The sequence below is a fragment of the Salarias fasciatus genome, chromosome 5 (assembly GCF_902148845.1).
Source record: "Salarias fasciatus chromosome 5, fSalaFa1.1, whole genome shotgun sequence".
Lineage (NCBI taxonomy): Eukaryota > Metazoa > Chordata > Actinopteri > Blenniiformes > Blenniidae > Salarias > Salarias fasciatus.
This window is the reverse complement of record NC_043749.1, coordinates 27,108,277-27,134,286: the sequence shown is the minus strand read 5'-3', so window position 1 is coordinate 27,134,286 and position 26,010 is coordinate 27,108,277. Positions and strand designations below refer to the sequence as shown.

General features: G+C 43.1%; 1 protein-coding gene across 1 annotated transcript in view; it reads left to right on the top strand.

Moving 5' to 3' along the window:
- LOC115388796 (isoleucine--tRNA ligase, cytoplasmic-like) overlaps positions 1–22,690 on the top strand; it is a 57,611-nt gene extending 34,921 nt beyond the window's left edge. Inside the window, exons 18-34 of the mRNA XM_030092071.1 lie at positions 514–597; positions 2,793–2,937; positions 4,161–4,281; positions 5,040–5,131; positions 5,660–5,737; positions 6,285–6,406; positions 9,076–9,178; positions 9,582–9,665; positions 10,936–11,110; positions 12,627–12,739; positions 15,686–15,781; positions 18,127–18,303; positions 18,445–18,565; positions 19,362–19,487; positions 19,830–19,976; positions 20,767–20,919; positions 21,873–22,690. Coding sequence (XP_029947931.1) covers positions 514–597; positions 2,793–2,937; positions 4,161–4,281; positions 5,040–5,131; positions 5,660–5,737; positions 6,285–6,406; positions 9,076–9,178; positions 9,582–9,665; positions 10,936–11,110; positions 12,627–12,739; positions 15,686–15,781; positions 18,127–18,303; positions 18,445–18,565; positions 19,362–19,487; positions 19,830–19,976; positions 20,767–20,919; positions 21,873–21,955 — 2,020 coding nt within the window. The 3' untranslated portion in view covers positions 21,956–22,690. The remainder of the gene's footprint in view (positions 1–513; positions 598–2,792; positions 2,938–4,160; positions 4,282–5,039; positions 5,132–5,659; positions 5,738–6,284; positions 6,407–9,075; positions 9,179–9,581; positions 9,666–10,935; positions 11,111–12,626; positions 12,740–15,685; positions 15,782–18,126; positions 18,304–18,444; positions 18,566–19,361; positions 19,488–19,829; positions 19,977–20,766; positions 20,920–21,872) is intronic.
- Positions 22,691–26,010: the final 3,320 nt, after the last annotated feature.

Here is a 26,010-nt window from a genome sequence, read left to right as displayed (position 1 = left end):
TAAACTCCAGTTCTCCTGCTCAAAGTAATGATTGAACACATATGCCTGGAAAGAATGGAGGTTTGTGGCTCAGGAGGATCGCAGTTGGAATCCTTGTAACTGTATTTTTCAATTTCATGCATTGAAGGTGCCGATTTCTGCCAAACCTGCCACCTTTTGATGGTTTCCCCCCCCCCCCCTCCTCTTTGCAGTTGATCAAGTTTGTTTCTCCTCTTTTTGCTGAAGTTTTCTTCCCCTGTACTCACCTGCTCACTCAGCTCCTCCTAATCTTCCTGCTAATCAGTGTTTAATGCGTGCTGTAATGTTTTGGCCCTCGGAGCGGCTCCACCGCAGAGCTGCTTGTCCTCAGCCGCGGGGTCTGAATGCAGCTCTGCGCTCACAGGCCTGCTGACCTGGAAGGGCTCCACTAATTTGAATACCAAGTGGACGTTTTCCAACATGCATGCTTGTGCACGCACGCACGCTTGTGTGTGTGTGTTTGTGTTAATGCCTTTGCTTGTCTCCTTCCCGCAGCGATGGACAGAAGATGAGCAAGCGCAAGAAGAACTACCCGGACCCGACGCTGATCGTGCAGAACTATGGCGCCGATGCCCTCAGGTCAGCTCCGAGCTTGAACGGGAGCGAGCGTGTGTGTGTCTGAAGTGCTCGTGTGCGAAACTCACCTTATGTTATCAGCTAAATCACTATCTACAATTAAAAAGGAAGCGTCCCAGTCCTGCATACAGTGCGTGCACGCACACATGCACATGCATGCACGTGTCCTTTATTTACTCAGTCTCTCCTTTGCCCTGAGCAGTGAGAGTGCTAAAGCCATATGGCCTGATGAATAAACCACTATGCAGTTGCACCATATGCTCACATATACGCTCATGAAGAGTGCGCCGCTGGGATAAAGAGAAAAAAGGGGACAATCTATTTCTACTCAAATCCCCTGGTTTCTATTTTCTGGCTTTAAACTTTGTGTACGTTGAATTTTGAAGCAAAAACTGTCAAATAGAAAGTGGAGCGAGTGAAATCCTGAGTGTCGTTGTTTTGTAGACAACTGACAGCTGACTGTCTTCATCTTCGATCGTCGTGTCTATTCTGCATTTTAGTTCAAATGTATCTCAGCATTGCTGCGATAAAAATTATTCATGTCCTGTTGCGTGAAGTTGCATCAGGCCTTTATGCTCTCCGAATCAGAAAACCTTTACGAGCCATCGCTCTGCTCATGAAAGACTGTTAGGATTTGTTATGTGAATATTGAGATTTTTTTTTTTTAATCCAGCCACCCATGTATTTATCTTTTATACCAGATTTTTTTAAACTTTTGGAGTTGGAGTGTGTTGCAGCCAACACTGGGTAAAGAGCAGAGTGCATCTCCAAGTCAACACAAAAAGAACTGAGAGAAAATATCACTCGCATCAAGCAGTTCAGAAAACCTAACAAGCATGTCTTTAGATTGAGGGGGGAAGCTCAAGTTCTAGAGTGTAACTGATGCGTGATGTTGCTGTAACTGTTTGGTTTTATAAAAATCAAGAAATGTTCATGCCTCACTACAAAGAAAAATTTTTAAAGTGTAAATTTAAAGGCTATTAAAGTTTTCCACCTGTCCAGCTCAAGATGAGAATTAAAATGTGTTTGACTCCCGTCCTCTAAGCTAAACAGTCTCCTCACTGTGACGCAAGAACGTTAACTAATGCTGAAATCGCTGCGTCTCCAGATTGAAAGTATCGGCTGTTTGTTCTCTGTAAGACAATAGAATCACTTCACATTTTGTCTTGTTTTTAATGGCAACTTTCCAAGTTTCAGACGGATTTTTCTCGTTTGGGTTTCATCATCTGCATGAACAGTGAATGTCAAAAGCTGCTTTGGGCCTTCGGGGACGAATAGAAACATTTGTACACAACTATGTGGTTTTCCTTCTTCCTTCTTACAAAGTGGAACTCAATGAGGCGTTTCAGAGGGCTTTCACATCCAAACCACAGTGAGCTACAATTAAAACGCAAAAAAAAAAAAACACACAACTGATTTACCACTGTTTAGTTTTTTTTTTTTTTTCTTTTAATGATGCCAGTTTACAGTATCTTTGTTCTTTCTTCACCCTGAATTGGATCAAGTGAGATAGAAGATAAGTTGTCTGGACGCGCACGTAGACTCTCATCATCCATGTAATGGATATTTCTAATATTTAAGAACTCACTTCGTCGGCTCCAGCCACCCGCGACCCCGAAAGGGAGCAGCGGCAGAAAATGAATGATTGAATGAAGAACTCACTTCGCTCACAGAACGTAACTTTTTACGAATAATGACAACTGAGGTAAATATTTGATTTCCAATCATGTCGACAGACAAAGTAAAGTAATTCTGCAGATACTTATTGACCTTGTTTAATGATTTAGCTTGGTTTCATAAAACCTGACCTCTGTTCCTTCAGCGTTGTCTCAACTTGTAACTCTGTTTTGTCCGTAAATCCATCAACCTCGCTGATTTCTCCTCCTTTATCTCCATGTTTATCCACGTTATGCCAGGCACAGGCAGCCCGTCCTCCTGTTTGTGGCCCGTTAGCCGACAGATAACGGTGTTAGCAAGCGCTTATTAACTTAATGTGAACCAGAAACCAATTTAAATTACTACAAGGTAATAGCGAATGTAAATAATAAATAATAGCCTTTCCTACATGCTGAGCCACACTTTGACCCAATAGAGAGGTCAGTCACATGTTTGTGTTGCTCACAAAGAGGGAAGTTGTTCATCCCAGGTTTATGCCCTCAGCCTTTCGTGATCATTAACTCTTCTCTGTGCCTCTGCAGGCTGTACCTCATCAACTCTCCTGTCGTGAGAGCGGAGAACCTGCGTTTCAAGGAGGAAGGAGTGCGAGACGTGCTGAAGGACGTCTTCTTGCCGTGGTACAACGCCTATCGCTTCCTGGTGCAGAACGTGCAGAGGTTACAGAAGGTATGTTTCCCAAGAACAGAACATCAAAATCACTGCTGATGTCTTCCTCTGTTATTTCTGCGGTCGTTCTAACACAGTTTCATCATGGAGCCATTTCTCCTAATCTTGTCCCTTTAATAATGTTCATTGAGTAGACATAATTGCTGCAGAGTCTCCGCTGTTGTAAACGTGTCATTAGTTAACATCAAGCACTGCAAACTTTGATCCTGCACACTGGATGATTGGATTGCCTTTTATTTGTGTGTGCGTTACGCATTAGGATAAAGAACATTGAGTGGCAGGTTATGGCACAGGCCCACCGAGCTGCTGCCTGCACACGTAAATCTAAAAAATAAATGAGAATGTTTCCTTAGCGAGCTGCAGATTCACCTCGAAGGACAGCTCCTGAGTTATTGTTCATGCTCAGTCTCACACCTGCCAACCTGTGCAGGAGTAGCAGCAGCGGTCCGGACCTGCAGATGCAGGCCTGTCAGCGGCCAAATGTAACTTCATTTCCAGAAAACTGACTAAGAAAAATGCGAATGCGCGCACATTTCCATTCATTGTTGCTGCAACGAGGTTGGCGCGTTGAGATTACCAGTCGTGACGCTAATGTTTCTGTCAAGAGCCTCATTTTCAGAGCTCTCGTGGTTCAAAGTTTGCAGCGTGGAGCTGACTGAATAGAAAGAGCACGAGCCAAACAAAGAGGCAGATAAAATTCATGGGGCGTCTGGACAGACGCCAAATATCGGGACCTTTATGGTTTACATCAGCAAGTCATTGAAGCTTGAACTGGAGACTTGGCGAGGCCGCCCACTCCGAAGGTCAAGAACCAGAGGCGCTTTTATAGTTTTTTGATCAAAGAATCACTCGTTAAACACTAACGGTTCTAAACACATGCTCTACACTTCAAATGAATCCTGCACTTCTAAGGATTTTGACCAATTTCAGGCCTTTTTTTCCCCAGATGAAATTCTGCACTTTTTTATGAGAAGCCTTTAGGTCACCTCCTCATAAACTAAAAACATTCAAAAATCTGTGAAATTGCCTTAAATTCAAATTTAGATGATATCAATATGGATACTACTGGTTTACCTGGTTTCTCTTTTTCTCTGCAGAAACTGTCATAAGCTTCGTTTTTGGAGGCGTCAGATGAAATAGAGAAGAGTAAGATGTTGAATTTGAAGAAGTGTTTCTTTTCTGACTGCATTTTTGTGTGTGCCTGTTGTGTGTATCCACGTTAGGAGGAGGACATTCAGTTCTTGTACAATGAAAGCACTGCGAAGCAGAGTGACAACATCATGGACAAGTGGATTCAGTCCTTCACGCAGTCGCTCATCCAGTTCTTCAAGGCTGAGATGGATGGTGAGACAGAGACGTCACTGTTTCCATCACTTCATGTCACACTCGCTGCTCAGAAACTCACTCCAGCTCCCTCCCACTAAGGCAGACGTACCGAACCCCTGAACCGGCTCTTTAGCATGAAAACGTTTGGGTTTGTGACTTTAGTTTTAACTTACTTTAAAAAAAACAAAACAAAATAAAAAAAAAAGGAATTTCTGGGCTGCTTTAAAAGAAGGCAAAAATAGACAGTATACTGACTTCCCCACCACACCACTGCTTAGAATATATAAACCAAATGAGACCAGTTTCTGTATACATTCATATCCCGGGCCTAATGTTGGCGCGGATCCCGTCTCCCTCGCCGTCTGCGGCAGTCGTCGCGTCACGCTCCGGCTCCTTGCTGCCGTCCAAACCATTTCGAATGCAGCATTTTAAAGCCTTTGAACGGCTTGTTAGAAACAACGTCCAGCTCCCGTTATTCCCCCGGTATGTTTTCTAAATCTCGTGACGCGTGACCGGCTCAGTCCGGTGTGTGTGGGTCCAGCACGTTCCTCTGCTTTCTGAGGCTCAGTGCTGTTGATAAGCAGAACTCGGCATGAAACTGGGAGCTGAATGTAAAACAAACTGGCGTGTTTCTTGCATTTGGTCCATGACGATATGTTTCCACAACACTAGTCACTGTTGGCCATTACAAAGAACCCTGTGCGGCTCAAAATATATTGTAACATGCATTTCATTTGTGAAATACTGACTGGACGTTGTGTATTCTGCGGTCGCAGCGTACAGACTCTACACTGTCGTGCCTCGCCTGGTCAAGTTTGTGGACATGCTCACCAACTGGTACGTCAGGACCAACCGAAGACGCTTAAAGGTGAGATCGCAGCTCGTCTGATTGGAAAAGCATGAAACTTACACGTTTAGGTTACATTTTACATTTTTGGTTACGTTTTTTGTGTTTACATGACAACATTGCATAAACCCACTAATATGCAACTTATTGTGCAAGTTTGTGAAAACCGATTCCAAAGGTGGAACTTGCCAAAAACAATTTGACAAGTAGTTGTACAAAAGCAGCCAATAGCACCCACTAGTGGCTCAACATACTAATTCCACTGTTTTCAGTGTAAACTCAAAGCTTTTCTGACATTAAAATGCAAATATGATACGTTCAGTTGAAACATTGTCCTGGAAACGGTCATTGATTGTCAGGATTCTCCATTATTTTTATCTTGCTTCGTGTCCTCTATCGGTTTATGTTGCTCTCGGTTGGTATTTGGAAATTTCTATGCATATTTTTCTGTTTTTGCTGATCCATGGAGAGATAAGTAGTAATGAGGTGTGTGTGTTTGTGCGTGTGTGTGTGTGTGTGTGTGTTTGTGCGTGTGTGTGTACTTTGCAGGGTGAGAGTGGCACTGAGGACTGCCTGTGGGCGCTGGAAACCCTCTTCAGTGTTCTGTTCTCCATGTGCAGGCTGATGGTGAGTCACTGGGTTTGTGCGTGTGTGAGAAAGAGATTGTGGGGAAAATTTCTTATGTTGAGGTTTTATCTTTTTTTCTTTTTTTTTTTTTAAGATTTAGTGTTTGTAAGAAACAAAGATGTGACAGTGGTTTGGGAGAGATGTGTTTGTGTGCCTGCATAATGAATAATGCATTATCAGCAATAGGAGTTTTTATTTATAACAGAATTAATACATTTACGTGTGAGGCTCCGAGCCAGTGAGCCCAACCCAGATCAATACGGATCAGATGTGAGCTATTAAAATTAATTGGTTGCGGTTGAAATAAATGGAAGAGAATCGCATTAGAAGTAAAACCCCACAATGGCATAACTCTGTTTGAACTTTTGTTGCGTTTAAGAGGGAAAAAAACTGCAGGAAAAGATTAAAAAATATGCAGTTCTGGCTTAAAGACTTTTAAATCGAATAAATGTAAATGAACCACAGCGCCGAGCATTTGATAATTATCCTCCCTTTTTATTTCCTCTTATGTTTGTTTCCTTTTTTCCTCCCCGCTCTGTCCCTTCAGGCTCCCTTCACACCCTTCATTACCGAGATGATGTACCAGAATCTGCGTCACCTGGTTGACCCCGCGTCTCTGGAAGAGAAGGACACCAGCAGCATCCACTACCTCATGCTGCCTCAAGTCAGGTGGGGAGAGGACAGTCGGTGGACCTGCAGCGTCTGTCGTGTCTCTCCGATACGACGGGCGCCTCCTCTCGGCTCGGCTCAGCCTTTTGGAGATTTTCAGCGCACGTGCTCCGCTCGCTACTTTACTGTCTGAATTCACTCTGGGTTCTCTCGTCGGCGTCATCTGCTGCTATTTTTAGCAAGCAGAGCTCCAATGAAATAACCATTTAGTACCTTAGCAACACATGCAGCCAAAATTTGAACATAGCGGGGAAGCAAAATGGATTACTGAGCTGTTGCCGTTCCAAAGAGGGCAGTCACTTGAAGGTGTAGACCCAAAAAGAGCAACGCGAACAGCGAATGGCCGATTCAGTCTGCAAATTAGAGCTAAAAGTGTCTTTTCCAAAGACTACAAAACATTCAATCGTAACAGGAAGTGATTGATAATGGAGTGGCATAAAAAAATCCTTTCAAAATGTATTGAGTGCAGTCTTCAATGTTAAAATACAGAAAATGAAACCCTTTTTTGCCAGTTTCGTGCAGTTTGCTTATAAAGCAATAGGTGTCGTGGATGTGATAGCCATTATATTAATCTGTTGACAAAACACGCCCTGCACCTCTCTCTCTATCTTAGTTGTAAAAAATTTTTACTGTTATATGACATTATTGGCAGCTATTGGTTGTTACGAGCCTGTGTACAGGATTTTAAAAATGTGATAACTGTAAGTAATCAGATCATTTTGATAGTCAGACCCGACAGGTTTACAAGCACTTGGGAAGGGCGGTGAATAAACAATGCTGGTTTTCATAATTCACTCCATTACTGAATTGCTTTTGCACACAAACGTAAAGATGGAACTACTTGCGGTTTTGGTGAACATGGCATTAGTGTGAGATTGGTTATCATTCAATTTAACTTGAACTCCACCGCATCTCTCCAGAAGTGTCTGTTCATCCATTTTTTGGCTATTCTTCTAACTTCTCGTCTGAAATATACACGTTATGCTGTTTTCATGACCACATGACTGACCTGAAAACCCCAGACATCAGACAGTAATCAGATTTGAAGTGTGCATGCAACGAGACTGACTCGCAGCTCTCAAAATCAGCCTCCATCTAATAAATGTGGGTTTTTTTGACATTGGTTTTCTACCAAGAGACTTCAGCTTGCAGCTTGAAGTGACCAGTCTTGCCACTTTGCGCCCTGCAGCAGACACAGCAGCCCCGGCTTGAGCGGCTTATTTCCTCACAGGATCTCCACCTCTTATCTGGAGCCCGATCAGGTTCAGCCGGAGTGCAAGGCCTCGCCTTACCCCAATCGTAACACTCTCTCAACTCCTCCGAGTAGACGCTTTTGAAGCTGGAGAGTCCGCAGCAGCTTCGGGATCTCTGACTTCACAACTGCCTCTTTTCTCCTTTTTTTTTTTTTAAATTTCTTTTCCCCTGAACCGCTCTGTCTCTTAATCCCTGCTGTTCCTCGCCTTCATCTTCCTCTCTGCTGTCTGCTCTGTGTTTCTCCCTCCTCATTGTTCTTACTCTATCAGCCACCTCTTGAATGTAATTCAGGAAATGGTCTTCATTTCCATTTCAATCATTGTTATAGGTTTCACATTCCTGGCGATGGTGGCTGATGATATGCTCTGGTTGTCAAATACAATCCATGGCTTTTTGTTTCTGATTTAGATTGCTGGTGCAAACATTTTAAAACACCTTCTGTTTTTTTTTTTTTTTTTTTTTTTTTTTCAAATTGTTGATTATTTTTTGTGGAATCCTTAAGCGTCATTTAGGAAATGGCCAATTAATATTCCAGATGGTGCTTTTCTCTTTTGGCCAGCATTTTGTTTGATGGCTGATCACTTTTGCAATCCCTGAAAAATATTTCAAATTACTCAAGCTTAATTGCATCATTCATTGCGATACAAAAAAAAAAAGTTGAGACATGATTAAATGTCCATTTGGGTTAGCATCAGGAGTGTGCGTAATGGTTTGTGTAATCTCCCCTGTTGCTGATGCAGCCCAGAGTGTGGCTGCTTTATTAGCTGCGTGTCCTTCCTGCTGTCCAAACGGGACGACTTCACCCTCCTCCCAAAGGTCAGCCACCAATCAGGCCCCGGGAGCAGCCGCTCCTCAATCACCTCATTAAATGATTGGCTGTCCCCCGTGTTCCTCCTGTCTTATTTACTCCAGTGTTGTGCGTTCACGGCATGAGCAGAATGTGTGTGTGTGCGCGCGCCTGCAGACAGTTACACTGCCATTATGCCTGATTATCGGTGGCTGTGCGGCTTTAATTTGAATTCAGGGGTGGAAGTCTCAGTGCAGCTTATTAGTGGATGTTCCTGCACTAAAACGAGTTGGACTGATTCTTCTGAACTCTGTCTTTATTTATATATTTGTGGTCCAGACCTTGGCACGCTCTTATTATCCGTTTTTTTTTCCCAGTAGATGACCCGTTTTAATTTCATTGCTTACTGAGAAATATCCACCTCACTGTGAAATTGCATCAGATTTTAGAGGACAATTATCTCAAAAGTATGTTTTTTTTTTTTTTTTTTTTTTTAGTCCAGAAAGGGACTGAAGTAATAATGCTCCCTTCCAAAAAGCAACCAACCATAGCGTAGGGAGCTACAGTGGATGAGATATTCACTCCGAGCGATGGTCTTAATTTCTTCCCCCGTACGTGTGTCTTGCAGGGAGCGTCTGATTGACAAGCGCATTGAGAGAGCCGTCTCTCAGATGCAGTCGGTGATCGAGCTGGGCCGAGTGATCCGAGACAGGAAGACCCTGCCTGTCAAGGTATTTCACCAACTTTACACCATCGTTTCAAACGCCACAGTCATCACAGCGGCAAAATAACGCAAGAGGAAGTGCCGGACCACAAAATGACAACATTAGAATTTATAAATAAATGAAACTCTAAATCTGATTTAAGGCAACAAAGTATTGAGATATCATTAAAACGAACTATGATTCACAACACATGACAAATATAAAATTTGAATAAAAGAACTGTAAATTATGCAAATATATTACAATTAATCAGAGCTGACAGGCCAGTTTTGATACGTTTGACATCCCTGGCCTTAACTCGACATCTAAAATGCAAAATCAAACATAGTCGTTTAAAATGCGTCTTAACCCCAAATGTTTTGCGGATTTTGTTTAATGTGGTGCGCTGTTTGTTTGCTTTGTGTCTCAGTACCCTTTGAAGGAAGTGGTTGTAATCCATCAGGACCCAGAGGCCTTGAAAGACATCCAGTCCCTGCAGAAATACATCCTGGAAGTAAGTCAAGTGACTGCTGCTTCTTTTATACACATGAGAAAAGGCAGAAAATGGGTTTTCTATTTGTGAGCTTTGTGTGGTCTCGAAGTCGTCTCGGCGAGGTGATTAATCGGACCTACTTGAAAAAGAAGAACATTCAGTTTTCTTCCCATTTTTATTAGTGCTTTCCTGGAATCTGTTTTGGTTTTGTGTGCTTTGATAAGCACCATAGATCACAACAGTAGAAACACGTAGAGACACAAAGCTGCTTCTCTACACTGACTGGCTCTGATGGTGGGCCGATATCTGAAGTTGTCATCAGGATTTCTTCTTTGCTCCTGTCTCCTTAGCTTGGAGAAAAATGAATTTCACGTAGCATCTCACCATTTCCACAAGCAGAACTCATCAAATCCAGTGCTGATCTGAGCACAGCTGTTTTGATCTGCGGTGTTTATTACCGCAGCGACGGCGGCGTGCATCGTCTTTCAGTAAACGTCCTGCATGCGGGCTGCGATACGGTCTTCATTTTCTCCCTGCACGTGTTGTAGTATTCCTGCTTGATGGGTTTTCATGCGAAGAAAGAATGCAGTATCCGTATTATCGGATTCAATGGAAATTCTGTGATGCACCTCACTGAAATGCGACGCTGGTGCAGCTCCGAGACAACAAGTGCCGAAGAGGCCGACATAACTTTAAAGTGAACGTGGTGGAAGCCCTTCTGCTGCCCACTTCCACCGGATCCCTCAAGCTTTATCTTAGTTAAAGCCACTTCTTATCTACCATTGCGTTTCATTTCTGGTGAAGGAAACGTTTAACCTTGCCAGCCTCTAGCCTCCCTGCAGTAAACAGGCTTTATTTGATCAGAATTGAGAGCAGTTAAGTCTCTGCGGGTCCTGCAGGGAAGAGGAGGAATCTCCCATCTCTGTGTGTGTGAAGTCGCTTCGCTTTAGCTTTAGCATTAGATCTGCACTCGTGCTTTACCTACACCTTTACTCCCATTTTTATTCCTCTGTGCATTTATCAATTATTACCAAAAATGGCCATTTTCACTTGAATTCAGCTAAGTTTATTGCCCCTTGAAGATCCTGTCTGGAAACATTTTTTACACAAACAGTCCATCTTTAAACCCAGTTGATCAATCCGTCAGTGCTTCCCGCTCGGTACTGTACCTGCTCACACAGACAGAGATGGACGACGGATTCTGTGTCCGCGCTCAGAATATTAACGATGCTACGAGACAGCGACTGTACTCTGTCTGAGGCGACGCGTGTGACTATTTTTCATCCCCCAGGAGCTTAATGTGCGACAGTTGACACTTTCAACGGACAAGGACAAGTACGGCATCCGCCTGAGAGCTGAGCCAGACCACATGGTGCTGGGCAAGAGACTAAAGGGGGCCTTCAAAGCTGTCACTGCCTCCATCAAGGAGCTGAGCAGCGAGCAGCTCGAGGCCTTCCAGAAGACAGGTAATTACTGCCTGCCGAAAAGTTCACCCACTCCTCAGTGCAAATCTTAAAATCACACAGCACTCAGCTTTGTAAATACACATTAACACACTTGTTTTCCACTCATGCTCTCCTTATATTGTTTTCTACGTCAGTCAGTGTAAACAATCAACACTTCTTCAAGGGCGTTCAGTTTATTCTGAGAATGCAACGCCTTGTGAAACTATAATCAGAGATCAAAACTGCGCAAGGTATCTCGTCTCTCCGATCGCAGAGAGACGAGGAGAGCCCCGGTAGTCTCTGGGGAGGGAAGCAGCCGAGGTCAGCCAGGCTGTGGGAACCCAGCGCTTCCAATCACTTGGCTGTTTGAAGTCCAGCCAGTCGGAGGGGAGAAGGAGGATGAGTGATGGAGGGAGAGAGATTGATGTGGTGAAGGAGGTCAGGAATGTGCACAGTAGCTCAAATTCACAGTTTACAGGATTGAAATCGGAAGGCAGATGTGACGTCTGACTGTATTTGACCCATTTTAACGAGTTGAGAAAAGCAACGCAGCAATCTTTTTTAAGATTTTAGTGGCAAATGGGACGTAAGATAATGATCAATTAGGCGTAAACTGCCGACTCGAAAGGGAATGTTGTGTAGAAATCTGTTCATTGAGGAAAAGATAACAGTTTAAATTCACTATTGACCTTTTTGAGCAATTTCTCCACCGCAGTTTGTTCCAGTTTAGACTCTGAGGAAAGACAGCGATTCCTCACCTCTACCTCTGATCCCATTATTTTGATGAGGGTGATGTGAAAGGATGGGGACGACTGCGGAGACGCGGGGAGGGACACTGCAAATCAAAGTGTGGAAATCTCTGATTAGAGTGAAACTGAGTGACTGCTTCACCCAGCCTCCGGCTGTGCAGAACCGAAGAGGACAGGAGAACATGGTCATGGTTTTTAGGCAGAACACAGACATGGGTAATTGCTGCCACAGGCGGAATGGAGATATGAACCTGAATAGATTGAGTTTGCTCTATTGTTTTAGATCTTAGACGTGGCTAGAAAGACAGCGGTCGGAGGAATCCTTAAAGCGTGAGCAAATAGGAACCCAGACTCCAGTTATTTCTCCGAACCGCCGCTCGCATGCAAGTTGCAATTGCATTGAGAGCACTTCATTCTCTGTGCTTGTAATTGAACCCTTTTCTCGAAGCTTTCTCAGGAGATAAACCCTGCTGTATAATGACTAATTCCAAACAATCAATTGGCACTTCATTCAAACTTAATTAGTAGGATGATGGAGAACTGAATAGTTTATCGTCACATTTTCACCAGGCTCTGCAGCCGGCATTGATCCAATCCTAACAGGCCTCAGTAAGCATGATGCACGCCTGTTAATCCACTTTTTAAGGATCCACTTTCTTTTTCCTCCATGTTCAGAGGTTTTTCTTAGAAATGCATAAGTCTACAGATGCAGACGGCCAAACAACATATATACCAACTTTGTAGTAATAAGGTATGTATAGCCATAACCTTTTGTCTTTAAATCTAAGGATCCATTGTTGTGGACGGCCACGAGCTTCACGAGGAGGACCTGAGGCTGATGTACACCTTCGACCAGAGCTCTGGCTCAGCTGCGCAGTACGAAGCACACTCCGATGCTCAGGTAGAGTTTTTCAATTCTTCCCTGAGATACTTCAAGACACCATAGTGGCCTTCTGCAGGGAAGCATTCCAGTCGTAAAAGACATGCCTTTGCTTCGATGTTGAATCAGAAGATGGCTGCAGAACATGTTTTCATTGTATTAATCAATGAATTCTTCATGTTGGTGCAAAATTTTTGCCCCCAAGCCCAGAATCCAGCTGGGGATGTTCTTGTTAGACAACGAGTGAAGCCGCTGTAGCTATAACTGATTGAAAGATGGTGCTTCATACTGATTATTCTTTTCAATTATAACTGTTTTTGATACTTAAACTGTGCAAAACCTGAAAAAAAAAAGCTGGTATTTGTAAAAACTGCAGTCCTGTATCTGCATTGCCAGAATATATTACGGCTCAATGTATCACATTTACTATTTTGTTAATCCTTCTCCTCAATTTTTTCACTTATTGCCACATACATCTCTTTTTAATGTCAAGTCAACCGGACTGGTAAAAGCAGTGTTATAATAAAGTTCAGATTTAAACTTTTTTGTTGTGGTGGTGCAGAGCACACAGGATGAAAATATCTCTATTTCACAAAACAAAACTATTGCAACAGAAAATAACTACAATCTCAGTATGAAGCCAATTTTAATGAAACATTTGGTGCAGAAATATCCCAAAAACTTTTTGTTACGTTAGGCATGTTTTACTCATGACAACATGAGTTTGATCAAAGAGGAAGCTGCTGGATTTCATCACTGCAGCACCGATTTCTCAGCTCTGGTCTGTGTCGTATCTGCTACTCGTAAGAAATTTGTTAAAAAATCAATGATTTCTTTGAAAGTTTTTCATTTTGCTTGATGGATTGGCAGACCGGATTAGCGTTTTCCCTAGGCCACTTTTGGCTCACGGACCTTACGTTTGACACACCTACAGTTAAACATTGCAGAGCCCGTTAGTTTAACTGTGAGTACAGCAGTGATTCCTGAAATCTTTCCAAGATGATTCTAAATAATCTCTTTAATTCCTCCTCACTATAAAATATTGTTTATTCCCTGAACATATAGGAACGTTCAAAAGGCACAGACACCCCTCTTCCTCTCCTCCTCTCCTCTCTTCATCCCCTCATCGCTAGATTACCTGCTGTCGTCGGGTAGATTGAGCTGCAAAGTGTAACGTAACTGGATCAAGAGAATCATGCGAGTGCTGCTCTGCTGCTGCTGCTGCCGCGTACTGTAAATACATTTATGTGTCTTTACTGCGAGCGTGATGTATGAAATCATTTCACGGCTAAGTGGAAACCGGCGTGTCTGCGTTTCCCACAGGCCCTCTCTAATCAGTGCTCCTCCAACCGTGCACACACCACACGGCTGCACCTTAATACCAGTTTACTGAGCTGACTTTTTAATTCTCGCTTGCTCGCTCCGACTCCCCAGCTCCCATCTGTCTGCCTCTCTGTTGTCTCGCTCTCTCTCTCTCTCTCATATCGGGCTCCTCTGTTGCTTTTGTGTGCTTCCTCCGTCACCCTGTCATCTCTTTCCCTCCGTCTTCCCGTGGTAAAGTGTTGGAGGCTGGCAGCTGCTCTGCACGACACAATATGGCTCTCGTTTTACTTTTAATGATGGGAGCAGACGAGAGCGCCGGCGCTTCCTTCAGGTCCTCGAATAATGCCTGTTTGGCTGCGACTCGACGATAGATTGAAGTCATTTTGTGCGTCTGAGGCTCTTCCTCCTCCGCACAGCTCCACGTAAAGTCACTGTTGTTGGACCTCTAATGCCAAGAAGCAGTTTTTAGCAGCAGACTACCAGAGTTTGGCTCGGATACTAAAGTAAACCTGTGATATCAGTCGGTGAATATCACGTTACGTTGCTCACGTCGTGTGAAATTCTGTCTCCCTCTGCCACTGTTCTGCTTATTGATTATGACTGTAATTACCGGCCGTACGCGATCGGGCTTTACAATCCCACGCCCACATCGAAATGTTCATGTTAAAGTAACAGATCATTAAATCAACTCCGTCTGAGAAGTCAACAGGCCTCATTTTGAAAAACTTACAGTGATTGATTCGCTCATTTACATTACATCATATATTTTGAAGCTGAGTCCCTGACGTGGTGAGTTGTTACTGGGATGGTGAGTGAAGTCTAACAACGCTGGCTGTTAATGAAGTCACTGAAAAACTGCAGGAAATCAGCAAAGGTTGGAAATAACAGTAATTTTATGAAAACACAAAGCTTCACGACACTGAGCTTCTCCACTCAAATCAACAATTTCAAGTATAAAACCCTCATAAATTTCATAGATGTGTGAGAAGCAGAGACTTAAGACAGCTTCTCTTTTCGTACCTCTGTCACTTCAACAAACTCGCTGAGTCGGTGGAAATTCTTCATTTCACTGGAGAACATCGTGGTACTGTTGTACTGCGTTATATACGACAAAAACAAAAACAAAAAATGTTTGTTCTTGTAATGACAAAGATATTTCAGTTGTAAATAAGAAATATCTGTCAATGTTAATTTTGTCTAATTGTTGTTCACTTTTTCTGATGTTACTCTGAATACAATGTGGACCATGAAAGTTCATGTTTCTGTTGAAGGCAAAAAAAGACAATCAAATCAAATCTGAAATTTTGTTGTTTTCCTATAATTTGAAATTAACTTTAAGGGAAAAAAAATGTAAAAACTTTTGAAATCAGTACATTCCTTTTTTCGATTTCCAGACTGCTGCATCCCATCTTAATGTGAATTCCACCGTTTGTCTCAATCTTTTTTAATGGGTTTTGTTTTCTGTGGAGGCTTTTCTATTTAAGATACAGTCTCATAAAACCTAATTACATCAATTTAATTTATGTTTGGACACATCATGAATGTCCATCAAAAGCGTGAGTATATCGGTTTATGAGCCGAAGCGTCACATCAGTCCTTCACTGAAGTATTGTGTGTTTTATCGACGTGTGTGTTGTGGTTCAGGTCCTGGTGCTGCTGGACGTCTCCCCGGACCAGTCCATGGTGGACGAGGGCGTCGCCAGAGAAGTCATCAACCGCATCCAGAAACTACGCAAGAAGGTGAGGCAGGTCATTATTTCAGGATTACTACGAGGCGACTCTGGAAGCTGGACTGACACATAACACACCAGCACTGAATTCTGCAATCCAGTGTTTAATAAGCAGAAAGTGACGTCGCTGAAATGCCGCTCGGCGAGCAGAGCGTGCCACCGAGGGGCCGCGCCGGGAGTTTCTTCTCTAGCTGGATGCTTTTGACCTCTTGAACTATTTATTAATAAGACCTCCAGCTTATTTTTTCCCAACTTTTCATTGATTGATATGCCCTACAGTGCAGACCAGGAATATCAAACTCTTTTTATCTCAGAGGCCACATAAAGTCCATTCAGATGGAAAATGATGGCATGATAACCTATAAATGATGATGCCTTTTCAGGAAAAAAAAATGCTTTAAACAAAACCTGTCATTGCATTGGAAAACATGTAACCTGAATTTAGTTTAGTCAGCTGTTCCCTTTGTGCAAATGTCACTTTTCAGTCTTCACTATTTAGACGTGATTTCCAGGTTCTCCACCTAAAGTGACTGAAGAGATTCCTCCATTTCTACAAATGTTGTGGGTGTGGAGGGTGTGTGTGTGTGTGTGTGTGTTCGTTGGGATAAGAAGGAAACCAGTCCTGCTAAACAGCGACGGAGGAGATTCAACTTGTGCAGTTCTTCTGATGGAGCTTTATTGCATTGTAAACGTGTTTATTGAGACAACAGTGGGAAGGAGGCGAGCGCTTGTAGCTGGATCCAAGACAACAGAGGTGCTCGAGTCCTTCCTGTATTTGAAGCACAGTGGAGAGAAGTAAAGAAAGAGTCACGCTGCAACTGCAGAGTTTTTCTTTTAATGTAGCAGGTGGAATGCAACACAAAAAGTAGTCATCCTCATCCATCTTCCTCACTGTTTATCCAGAAACTCTCAGCACTGGAAGATGGCGGGAATGTGGACTGAGCAGGGTTGAAAATGTGTGTATTAGTGACGGCAGTATTTTCATTCATTTTTTAAACTCTGAACAGATTAGAAGCCGTCCAGCAGTCATCCAGTCACATATTAATGCAGACCCCACCCCCAGAGGTCATGAACCCTTTGACCCGGGATCTAATGGTGGAACCTGCTTCCAGCGGTCCGAACGCACAGAGTCCCTGTGGAGGAAGCTCGTGTGTGTGGAAAGTTGTGGCCCCTCGGAGAGTGAGCACAGAAACTTTGATTTCTTTTGTTTCCTTATGTTTTTCCTCACCCCCTTCCTCTTTATGTCCCGTGCTATTGTCGGGGCCGCGCTGAAATCTTTCCACTGCAGCGTCACAGTTAGAGGTTTCTCCATCATAAGGCAGGCTTAATGGAAGCTTAATTACAGTCTGGCCCCTTTCAGATTCTAATGTTGGAGCTTTGAAGTGGTCTGGGGAGTAAAGACGGATTAGCCAACAGCCCCTTGTTTTTACAAGCAACAAACAGTTTTTTCCATCCTCCCCCTATAGCGGTGGTGTGCACTGGCTCCCAGCCAGGCTAAATTCCTCCAGTTATTTCAAACTGAGATCTGTCAGGAATTTTCCACCCTGCGGATGGGAATTAATTTTCAACAACTCTCCTACATGTTGGGTAGTAGTTTGTGGGTGTGTGCACGTGTTATCGCTGCCTGCGTGGGATAGCAAGGTTGAGAATCAAGGGTCAGCCTTTCCTTTTTTTTCTCTCTCTCTGTAGCATTATCTTGCACACACACGCACACACACACACACACACAAACGGCACGTATGAGCCCCATCAAGTTGGGGTCAGTACCTTGACTTGGAAAAGCCCATAAACCTTCCTGCATTGATTGACTTCTCCTCTGTATCTAGCCAGCGTTACTCCTCTGCCCTTGAGCCACACACTGCAATTGGGGTGCGTTTGTGAGCAAGTGCATGTAATACACAGTCAATACGTGTGTGTGTGTGCGGCTGTGCACAGCTGCACACTGCAGATTAGAATGAAATCAATGTGTTTGAATGTGTCAAGGTTAGTGGACGAAGCGCGATGCCAAAAAAAATGGGCTCGCATTCAGCGGGAATGGTTCTGTTCTTTTCCTCCTTTATTTGTTCTGATACTTTTTTTTTTTTTTTTTTTTTTTTTTTTGCTTTTTAATCTTGATCCTCTGTCTGTGCTTCTGTTTTGCTCATCCAAAGCCTCTTCTCATAGTTACTCTTGAAGAAGAAACAGAAAAGAATGAACTGTTTATCTCAGTATGAACCCATCAGTGTAGTGTAAGTTTAATTTTTGGTGTCCTCCAGCTTTAGAAAAGATTTTATGAAGTAATTATTCCCACAGAACGCTGCATTTGATGTCTGATTTCATGAAACGCTCTGCCGATCTCGCCGTCTCTCGTCTCAGGGGCACTTGGTGCCGTCGGATGAGATAACGGTGTACTACCGCTGTCAGCCAGAGGGGGAGTACCTGGACTCTGTGATCCAGGCTCACAAGGACTTCATCCTGGCGACCACCAAGGCTCCTCTTCTGCCCTTCCCCGTTCCAAAGAGCGCCAGCACCATCATCGAGGAGAAGACTCAGGTAAGGAGGGACTGATGCAGGCTGCGGCGCTGTCATGTGACTCAGGAAGGTTGTTGATCAATATATCGCTCTAACGCAGTTCTTAGTTTTCCCTTTGAATTCATGACTTGTCTCTTGTCTTTTTTCTCATTGTTGCTGCAGCTGAAGGCCTCAGACTTGGAGCTGACCATTGTTAAAGGATCTTCGGCTCCTCTGGCTCCGCTGAACGGACCTGCCTGCTCCTACGTCAACGTCAGGGTGAAGGTCAACAACAAGCAGCAAGGTAGAACACGAGAAGAGGAACCGTCAATATGACGCTGTTTTAGATCTGTGTTTGCACCTCGTATCATTCTGATTAGTTCCAGTAACAATAGTGAATAGTAACTGTGCTGACATGAACCCAACCTGATTGTACGTTGTTTTAGTCCTGATTCCCAAATGTGTGAGTGGTGTCGTTTCAATTTTCTGAAATTCATTTAAAGTCTCAATTTCTCTACAGCAGTCTGAGCTGAGCCGAGATTTTTATTTAACTGTTAAAGAATATGCCAAACTGCCCTTTTTAAGGAAACCTGTTTTTTTTACTGAGAAAAGTTGTGAAGTTATTCATTGATGAACCAGAATCAAGATGATTCATTAAAAATCTGTAGTTCAGGTTAGCGCTTAGTCGAATGATTCACATGCTGAGAATTAATTCCCAAATGATAATCAGAAAAATGTATCTTCTTTAACAGGGTTTGGAGGTGATTGACATGTGTTCCTGGTTCAAACGTCCAGCGAGGATTCAGTTTTAGCTGCAGTTATTCTTTTAGTTGTATTAAATTGGTGAAACGTGCAATCCGCTTACAGCCAGCACCGGCTGGCTTCTTGCAACTTTTTTAAACATCTTTAATATATTTAAAAATTGTCCGAATTTTGGGAAAGCAGCATTCTTCTGTCCTGTTGATCCACATGAAGACACGTACTTATTCAGAGTTTCCCCCAACAACAGCGTGTTTATGCTGCTGCCTGGAATTGCTGGGATTTACCTCAGGAAGCGTTGGGCTCTACCGACGGTAACGTTTTGCCGGTTTCCTCCGCAGAGGGCGTGGTGCTGCTGGAGAACCCCAGAGGGGACAACAGGGCCGACTTTGACAAGCTGAAGAAAGCGTGCAGCAGCATCTTTGGAACCAACGACACCCAGCTCAGATTCTTCAGCGGCGCCACCGGTGAGGCCGGCCGCCATGCTTCAGAGGATCCTCCCGGATTCTAATTATCGTCCCAGTAGAGACGCCGCTTTTTTTATTTATCTGTTCAAACTGCAGAATTGCAGCATGAGATAAAAAAGTTTTTAGTCAAGTAAAAGTAAAAATAAAAGGATCATGAACAACCATGAATAATTAGGTGAAGGTGAATAGGCTTCACCTTTATTCTTTGCATTAAAAGCCAGTTTGCAGCTTATGTCTACATTCATACGTCGTATCGTAAACTGTAAAATACAAAGGCACACCGTTTCTCTGCCGTCCTTGTAAAGTAATCCCAAACTTCATCCGTGTTTTTATCATTTCTAGAGCTGACCGGCAAGGCCGACCTTCACAGTCTGAGCGGTAAAACTCTGTCGGTGACTTCAGGGTCGCCCTCTCTAAGCCCCGCCCCCACCACCGACGCCCTCCTGTGTCCTTACATCAACCTGATGCTCTGCAACGCACAGCCGGCTGGTGAGGAGGACACACACACACACACACACACACACACACACACACACCCACCCAGGCAGTCTCACTGGTAACATTTGGATGTTGTTTACTGATAGATTCAATCAATCACTGCTTGCTGGTTTGAGCTTTCTGATCTTTTGTCTTCTCACTGAATTATCTCTGAGAGCCTGCATATAAACCTACTTTATATTAAAATGTGAGAATATTAACATTGAGGATGTGTGATAATAATGTTATTTCAAAGAACAAACGTCAAACCATGAAGATATTAACTTAAGTATTTGTATTTATTGTCGGTCATATTGCGATCCTGATGTTAAACATCAGGATCATATGTTCATCTAGCTTCTCTTACTGCACCAGGCAGGAGAAAAAAGAAAAGGTTTCCTTTGTTTCTAAACACTTTTAAAATGGCCTGATTTTAAAGATGCTCATCCGGGTTTCATCAGTGTTCTGCTGTAACAGATGGATTCCTAAATCTATCCGAACCATTCATCTGGCTGATATACATGTCGAGTATTTGTAATGTTTCACCTTGAGCATTTCCTGTCCTCATTATGTGAAAAGTCCAGCTTTCTTTTTGCGCAGAAGGAAACTGGCTGTAATCCACCTTGATCCTTTAAGTCATTCATTCTCGGTTCGCCTCACCTCGTTACGTCTGTGTTTACCAACTGATCAGCAGCTCCTCTGTCTCTCCGTCCTGCAAACAACACAGTTGCTTCCGGGCTCATGCAGGGAGTTTAACAGCTGGCTGCGTCTCGTCTCGCCTCTCTCTCTTTCCGTCTCGCAGAGTGCCAGGCCGGAGAGGTGGCCACCCTCCTGCTGGCCAACCCGGCGGGCCAGAACGCACTGGACCGCTCCGGGCTGCTCTCCGAGGCCGCCAAGGTGTTCGGCCTCCGCGGCAGGCGGCTCCGGCTCTACCTGGACCAGGACCTGACTCAGGGTAAGAGGGGGAAGAGGATCAGGCTCAGAGCGAAGCGGGCTTGATGGGTTTTACCTCCTTCGGTTGAGTGTAGGTTGGGATTTCCAGACATTATGTTTTAATCCCTGATGAAAGATGCTTCATCTCAGCCCGAAGCGCTTCATATCTCACTGTGCTCAAACTACAGTGAGAGGAAACACACTCATTTACACAAGTAAAAGCTGCTTTCAGCTCATCAGTTTTGGAAAATAACCAACATCTGGGAAGTCATCCACAGAAAGTGGATTCTGATGAATTAAATGCTCTAAATCTCTCTACTCCAGTCAGCATGCAGCTTCAGTCCCATCTTTCTTCTAACCTGAGATTTAGCTGTTCGAAGTCAGCGTCATTTAAAGAGTCAGTTTTCTCATGCTCATTTTCAGGGTTTTTAATCATCTCACACGATCATTTTGCCCTTTTGTTAGAAAGGCACCATTTCAGCTCCTGTCTTTGTGATGGGAAGTGTTGAGAAAAAACTGTAAATCATCTTTATAAAGCTAATTTCATCTGTTTTAAATCTTTTGAATATTTACATAAAACATACAAACTGAAAAGGAGTAGGAGGAACAGCTTATTAAATCACACTCTTTTTTCTCCAAATGTAACGCTAAATGGTAGCTTATTGTTCACATTATTCAAAGAAACATATTGTTTTTAACAGTATATAGCCTTTATGTGCACATTTCCACTGTATGTGTGAAGAAGCTTAAAATGACTCAAATGTTTCGACCCTTTTTAATACGAGTGTCAAACACCGAAGTCCTCTGCATGAGTTACTTGTACAGATTTGCATAAAAGTGTCCTAAAGTAGTTCTCTGCTTCCTCTTAAATGAATAAAACGAGGCTCCCCGAAGTTTCAGTTCTGGGAGTTTTAATAGCCGCAGTGCTCCGAATGCGATTTAACACCAGCGATCTGTTGTATCTGTGTTTTCCAGAGTTGCCCGCTGATTCATCAGTAAAGTCTCTCGACACCAAAACGCTGTTTGTGAGAGTTTCTCCCACCACAGCCGAAGCCTAAGCCCCACAGCACGGGATCGTTTGTGTCCAACGCGTCACCCTCTGTCACTTTTTTACCATCCTGCACCCCAGCGATGAACTCTCAGTGTCCGGCGTGTAAAGAAGCTTCTCTCGGGGATTTCCTGGTTTTCTGACCGTTAACGTTTCAGAGGTTAATGCAGGACTTTTGGAGGAAGATTTCAGCCTACATGTCAAAGGTCAAACAAGCTGTCCTGTCGTATTCAGACCGATTCCTTCCTCTGTGCTTCATGACAGTTACTGTACGTGTGTGTGTGTGTGTGTGTGTGTTGTTGGGGTGTATTCTGTGTGAACTGAGCGGTTTGACGGTTTGCACCGAGCCGACGGCGCGGAGTAGCTGTTTCTGAAAACTGGCAACAGAACAAACACAAAGGTTCATTCAGCGACTCTTGGAAATGAAGATTCTAGGAAACGGTGTAACTCGATTAACTGTCAGTATCACCAGCTTTTCTTTATTACGACAATGGTGGGAGCTCCTTCCCTTCAAGGATTATTTGAGGTAAGATTAGTCCAGAGTAATTATTGCTTTGGCTCATAATTGGAGAAGCCATTTGGCCCATTGTGCTCATACCACCATTTTGAATTTAACAGATAAACCTATTGTGCTCATTGCATTGGAAATCCTTTGACAATAGAAAAGGCATTTAAAAGGTGAAATGGATTTTTGGGCTGTTGTACCTTTGGGACGAAGGGGCTCTGCAATAAAAAAGAAAAAGAGCAACATAATGGGATGATGTGCTATTTTAAGTGACAAGCTGAATAAATCAGAGGTGACTAAATGTTTTGGTTTTCTGTTTTTGTTTCTTCAAACATTTGCTTGTCAGGAGGAGACAGGGTTACCTTCTGAAGCAGGACGGTCGAATAAAGCTTTCAAAGACAAACACCTTACCTCCCACAAACAATTTCAGGGTCAGCAAATAATCCCAAACATGTTTTTGGACCATGAGAGGAAGCTGGAGTTTAAAAAAAAACAAAAAAAACACATTTGCACAGGGAGAACATGCAAACCAGACAACATGACATGTCTTGTTGTTTTGTCAGTCGTAATACTTTCTCATCCAAGAAAATTTCCATTGTAAGTGATGTTTTTTGTTGTTGTAATTTTTGCACCTCAGCCGGTTCATTGTGGAGAGCAAGTAAACCAGATGAAAGACACATTTGCTTACATTTGATACATTCACTTCAGTTTTGGTTAGAACAGGGATGTCGAGCATGAGGCCCATGACCCAAAGCTGGCTCGCAAAATAACCTAGCCAATGGAAAATATATATATATATTTTTAACAAATGTTTTCGGAGTAACTATAATGTGTTAGACTCCTCTGTATTATGCTGAATAATTGTTTCATTCTCTCATCTATTGTTTTCTATAAAGGGGAAACATTTGCTGCAGATCAAACATCATCTCCATTTTCAACCAATTTCCAGATTGTTTTCACAGGTTATGTGAAAAAAGGGAAGTCATTTCAGCCACATTAGAACCTCATTTCGGATGTAAATTATCTGCAATTAAATCAAATTTCTCACTCTTCTGACACGTTCTTGTCGGATTGAATCATTCTGATGTTTTTGTGGCTCGGATGGAGCCGAACATTTTGAAACAACCTGCTTTGTCTTTGCCAAACAATCCTGAAAGGACACATCCTGTATGAAAATGAGGATTTAATGGAGATCTCCTGTTTACTGTTGTCATGTTGGTTTCTGGCAAAACCTTGAAACCGTGATGTCTCTGTAGGTTTGAGGTTTGAGTAACGAGGAGAGAGCGCCTGCAGCTGACCCAGCCACTTCCTGTCCGAGGACGGACGCAGTCGTCTGCTGCAGCCTCTATTTGTATTGTGAGAAAGTCTCAGCCCGAGTCCCTAATCACCAGTCAGACAGGGACACTGTAAATGATGTGTCACCTTCAATTTGAAATTCAGATTCCTCTCTTTATAAAATGGACAGTGCATATTAATGAGAATATACGTGTAAATATGCAAGAGGAGAGCCAGAGCTAATTTCCATCTCCAGTCCCTCGGCAGGCCGGTGGCAGCCACACCAAAACCACCCTGCACCGCATCAATAACGGTAACAGCAGGAGGAGATTAAAGTGCAAAATAATCAGAGGAAATATTATTAAAGGAAATATTGTTGATTTCAGAGCAGAGAAGGGACCATAGCAACCAGAATCTAAGATGGTGAAGAGCATCGCTTAATTTAATAAAATGCATTAATTAGACTGCACGGTGCCCACATGTTGGTGTTCCTCTTCACTTTAATGCTTGGTGAAAGGCTCTTGCTGCGTCTGTTCAGCACTGAAAGAGGCGTGTGTGTGTGTGTGTCAAAAGTCTTGCAGCAGCTTTTCATATGTCATCAGGGGTCAAGTTGTGCAAATTTGAACAAATCTGTTTCGAGCCGTGAAGCAATTACCGTATTGGCCCGAATATAAGACGATGTTTTTTTTTTTTTTTCAGAAATTGCATCCTCAAAAGTGGGGTCGTGTTATAATCGCGGACTTACGGTAGATGGTCAATACGCATCCGCGCCGCTAGATGGAGCCAAAGTATCACTGAGCAGAGAGCGAGTGGAGCGATGAAATGAGATCAAATGATCTGATGAAAAATGGCGGATCATCTGGAGCAAAGGGTCTTCAGCGCTGGACAACTGAGCAAACAACAGAGGCGAAGTTATGATACCAACTTTAAACTGATGGTGATCAACGCAGCAGAATCATCAAACAACTGCCAAGCCGCCAGGAGATCTGGTGTAGCAGAGCCTCGTTCGATATTGGAGAGGACAGAAAAAACGTCTACAGAATGCTAACGCTATGAGAAAAGCTTTCCGTGGTCCCAAGAGCGACGCTTCAGAGAGACTGAGAGAAGGGTGAGTGAATACGTCTCTGAAAGACGGAATGCCCACCACCATATATATGTATATATATATATATATATATATATATATATATATATATATATATCATGAAATGTTATCTCAGTTGTGAGTTTTTGAATAATTGTATAATAAAAACTTGTTTCATGAGTGACCTTATTATCGTCAACATTTTTTTTTTTTCACAAAATGATCTTTGAAAAATAGGGGTCGTGTTATAATCGGAGTCGTCTTATATTCGGGCCAATACGGTAATATGAAAATATACGAGAATTGGATTATGACAGTTTGTGATGTTAATGCATTTTGAAATAACAGTGCTCTTTCTCTTCTTGGACACACGTTTTGAAAGCGAATGCAGCTGCAGGACTGGTGTTACTTTACTTTGAAAATCACATTTCCCCCCAGCAGCACAGAACCAGACTCAGGAGGCTTTCTGCTGTTCGGTCGGGGTTTGGGGACACGCAGACTGTTGGGAGGGATTCAAACTGTGGCTCAGGCCGGGCGTAGGGACACTAGATTTTTGTGCCTCTGGCTTCTGATCTGTTCCCACCAGCTATGAACTGAAGTGGAGGTGATGCGGTGAAATCCAGTAAGACTCCATCGCACACATACTGTACCTTCACAGGTCACAAGTCTGGGCTCTTCTTCAAAAAAACAAAACAAAACAAAAAACACAACCACATAAACAAGTGAGTTTCTGTCACTTGTGACTTTTCATGTTTGAACTTGTGAGAAGATCACGTATCACAGAAGAAGCTCGGTGCAGTAAAGATCTTCCAGACGTCCAAACCTTCAGCAGCTGAGCTAGAAAACGTTCCAGTCTGAACTGAAGCTTCTTCAAAAGGGAAAGATTTAATCCTGATCCTAAAAGTAGAAGAAAACAAAAGTTAAAACCTCAAATCCCAACCTTTAGTGATTATTATTGACTGTAACAGCTACAAAATACAGTAAAAATACAGCTGTGGTTTTCATGATGCCTGTTATTGCTGCATTGTTTGCTGGAACGGACCTCCCAGTGGTCCAGCTCCACCCCGCTGGCTGCAGGTTTGCCCCACTTTCTTTTTACATTCCTGTGATGGAACTTTTCTGTGGAGGATTTTATACACCAGGATAAAGTCTACTTCTTTAGTCATGTTGCTTTTTAGCTCAATAAATGTTGTTTTCCTTA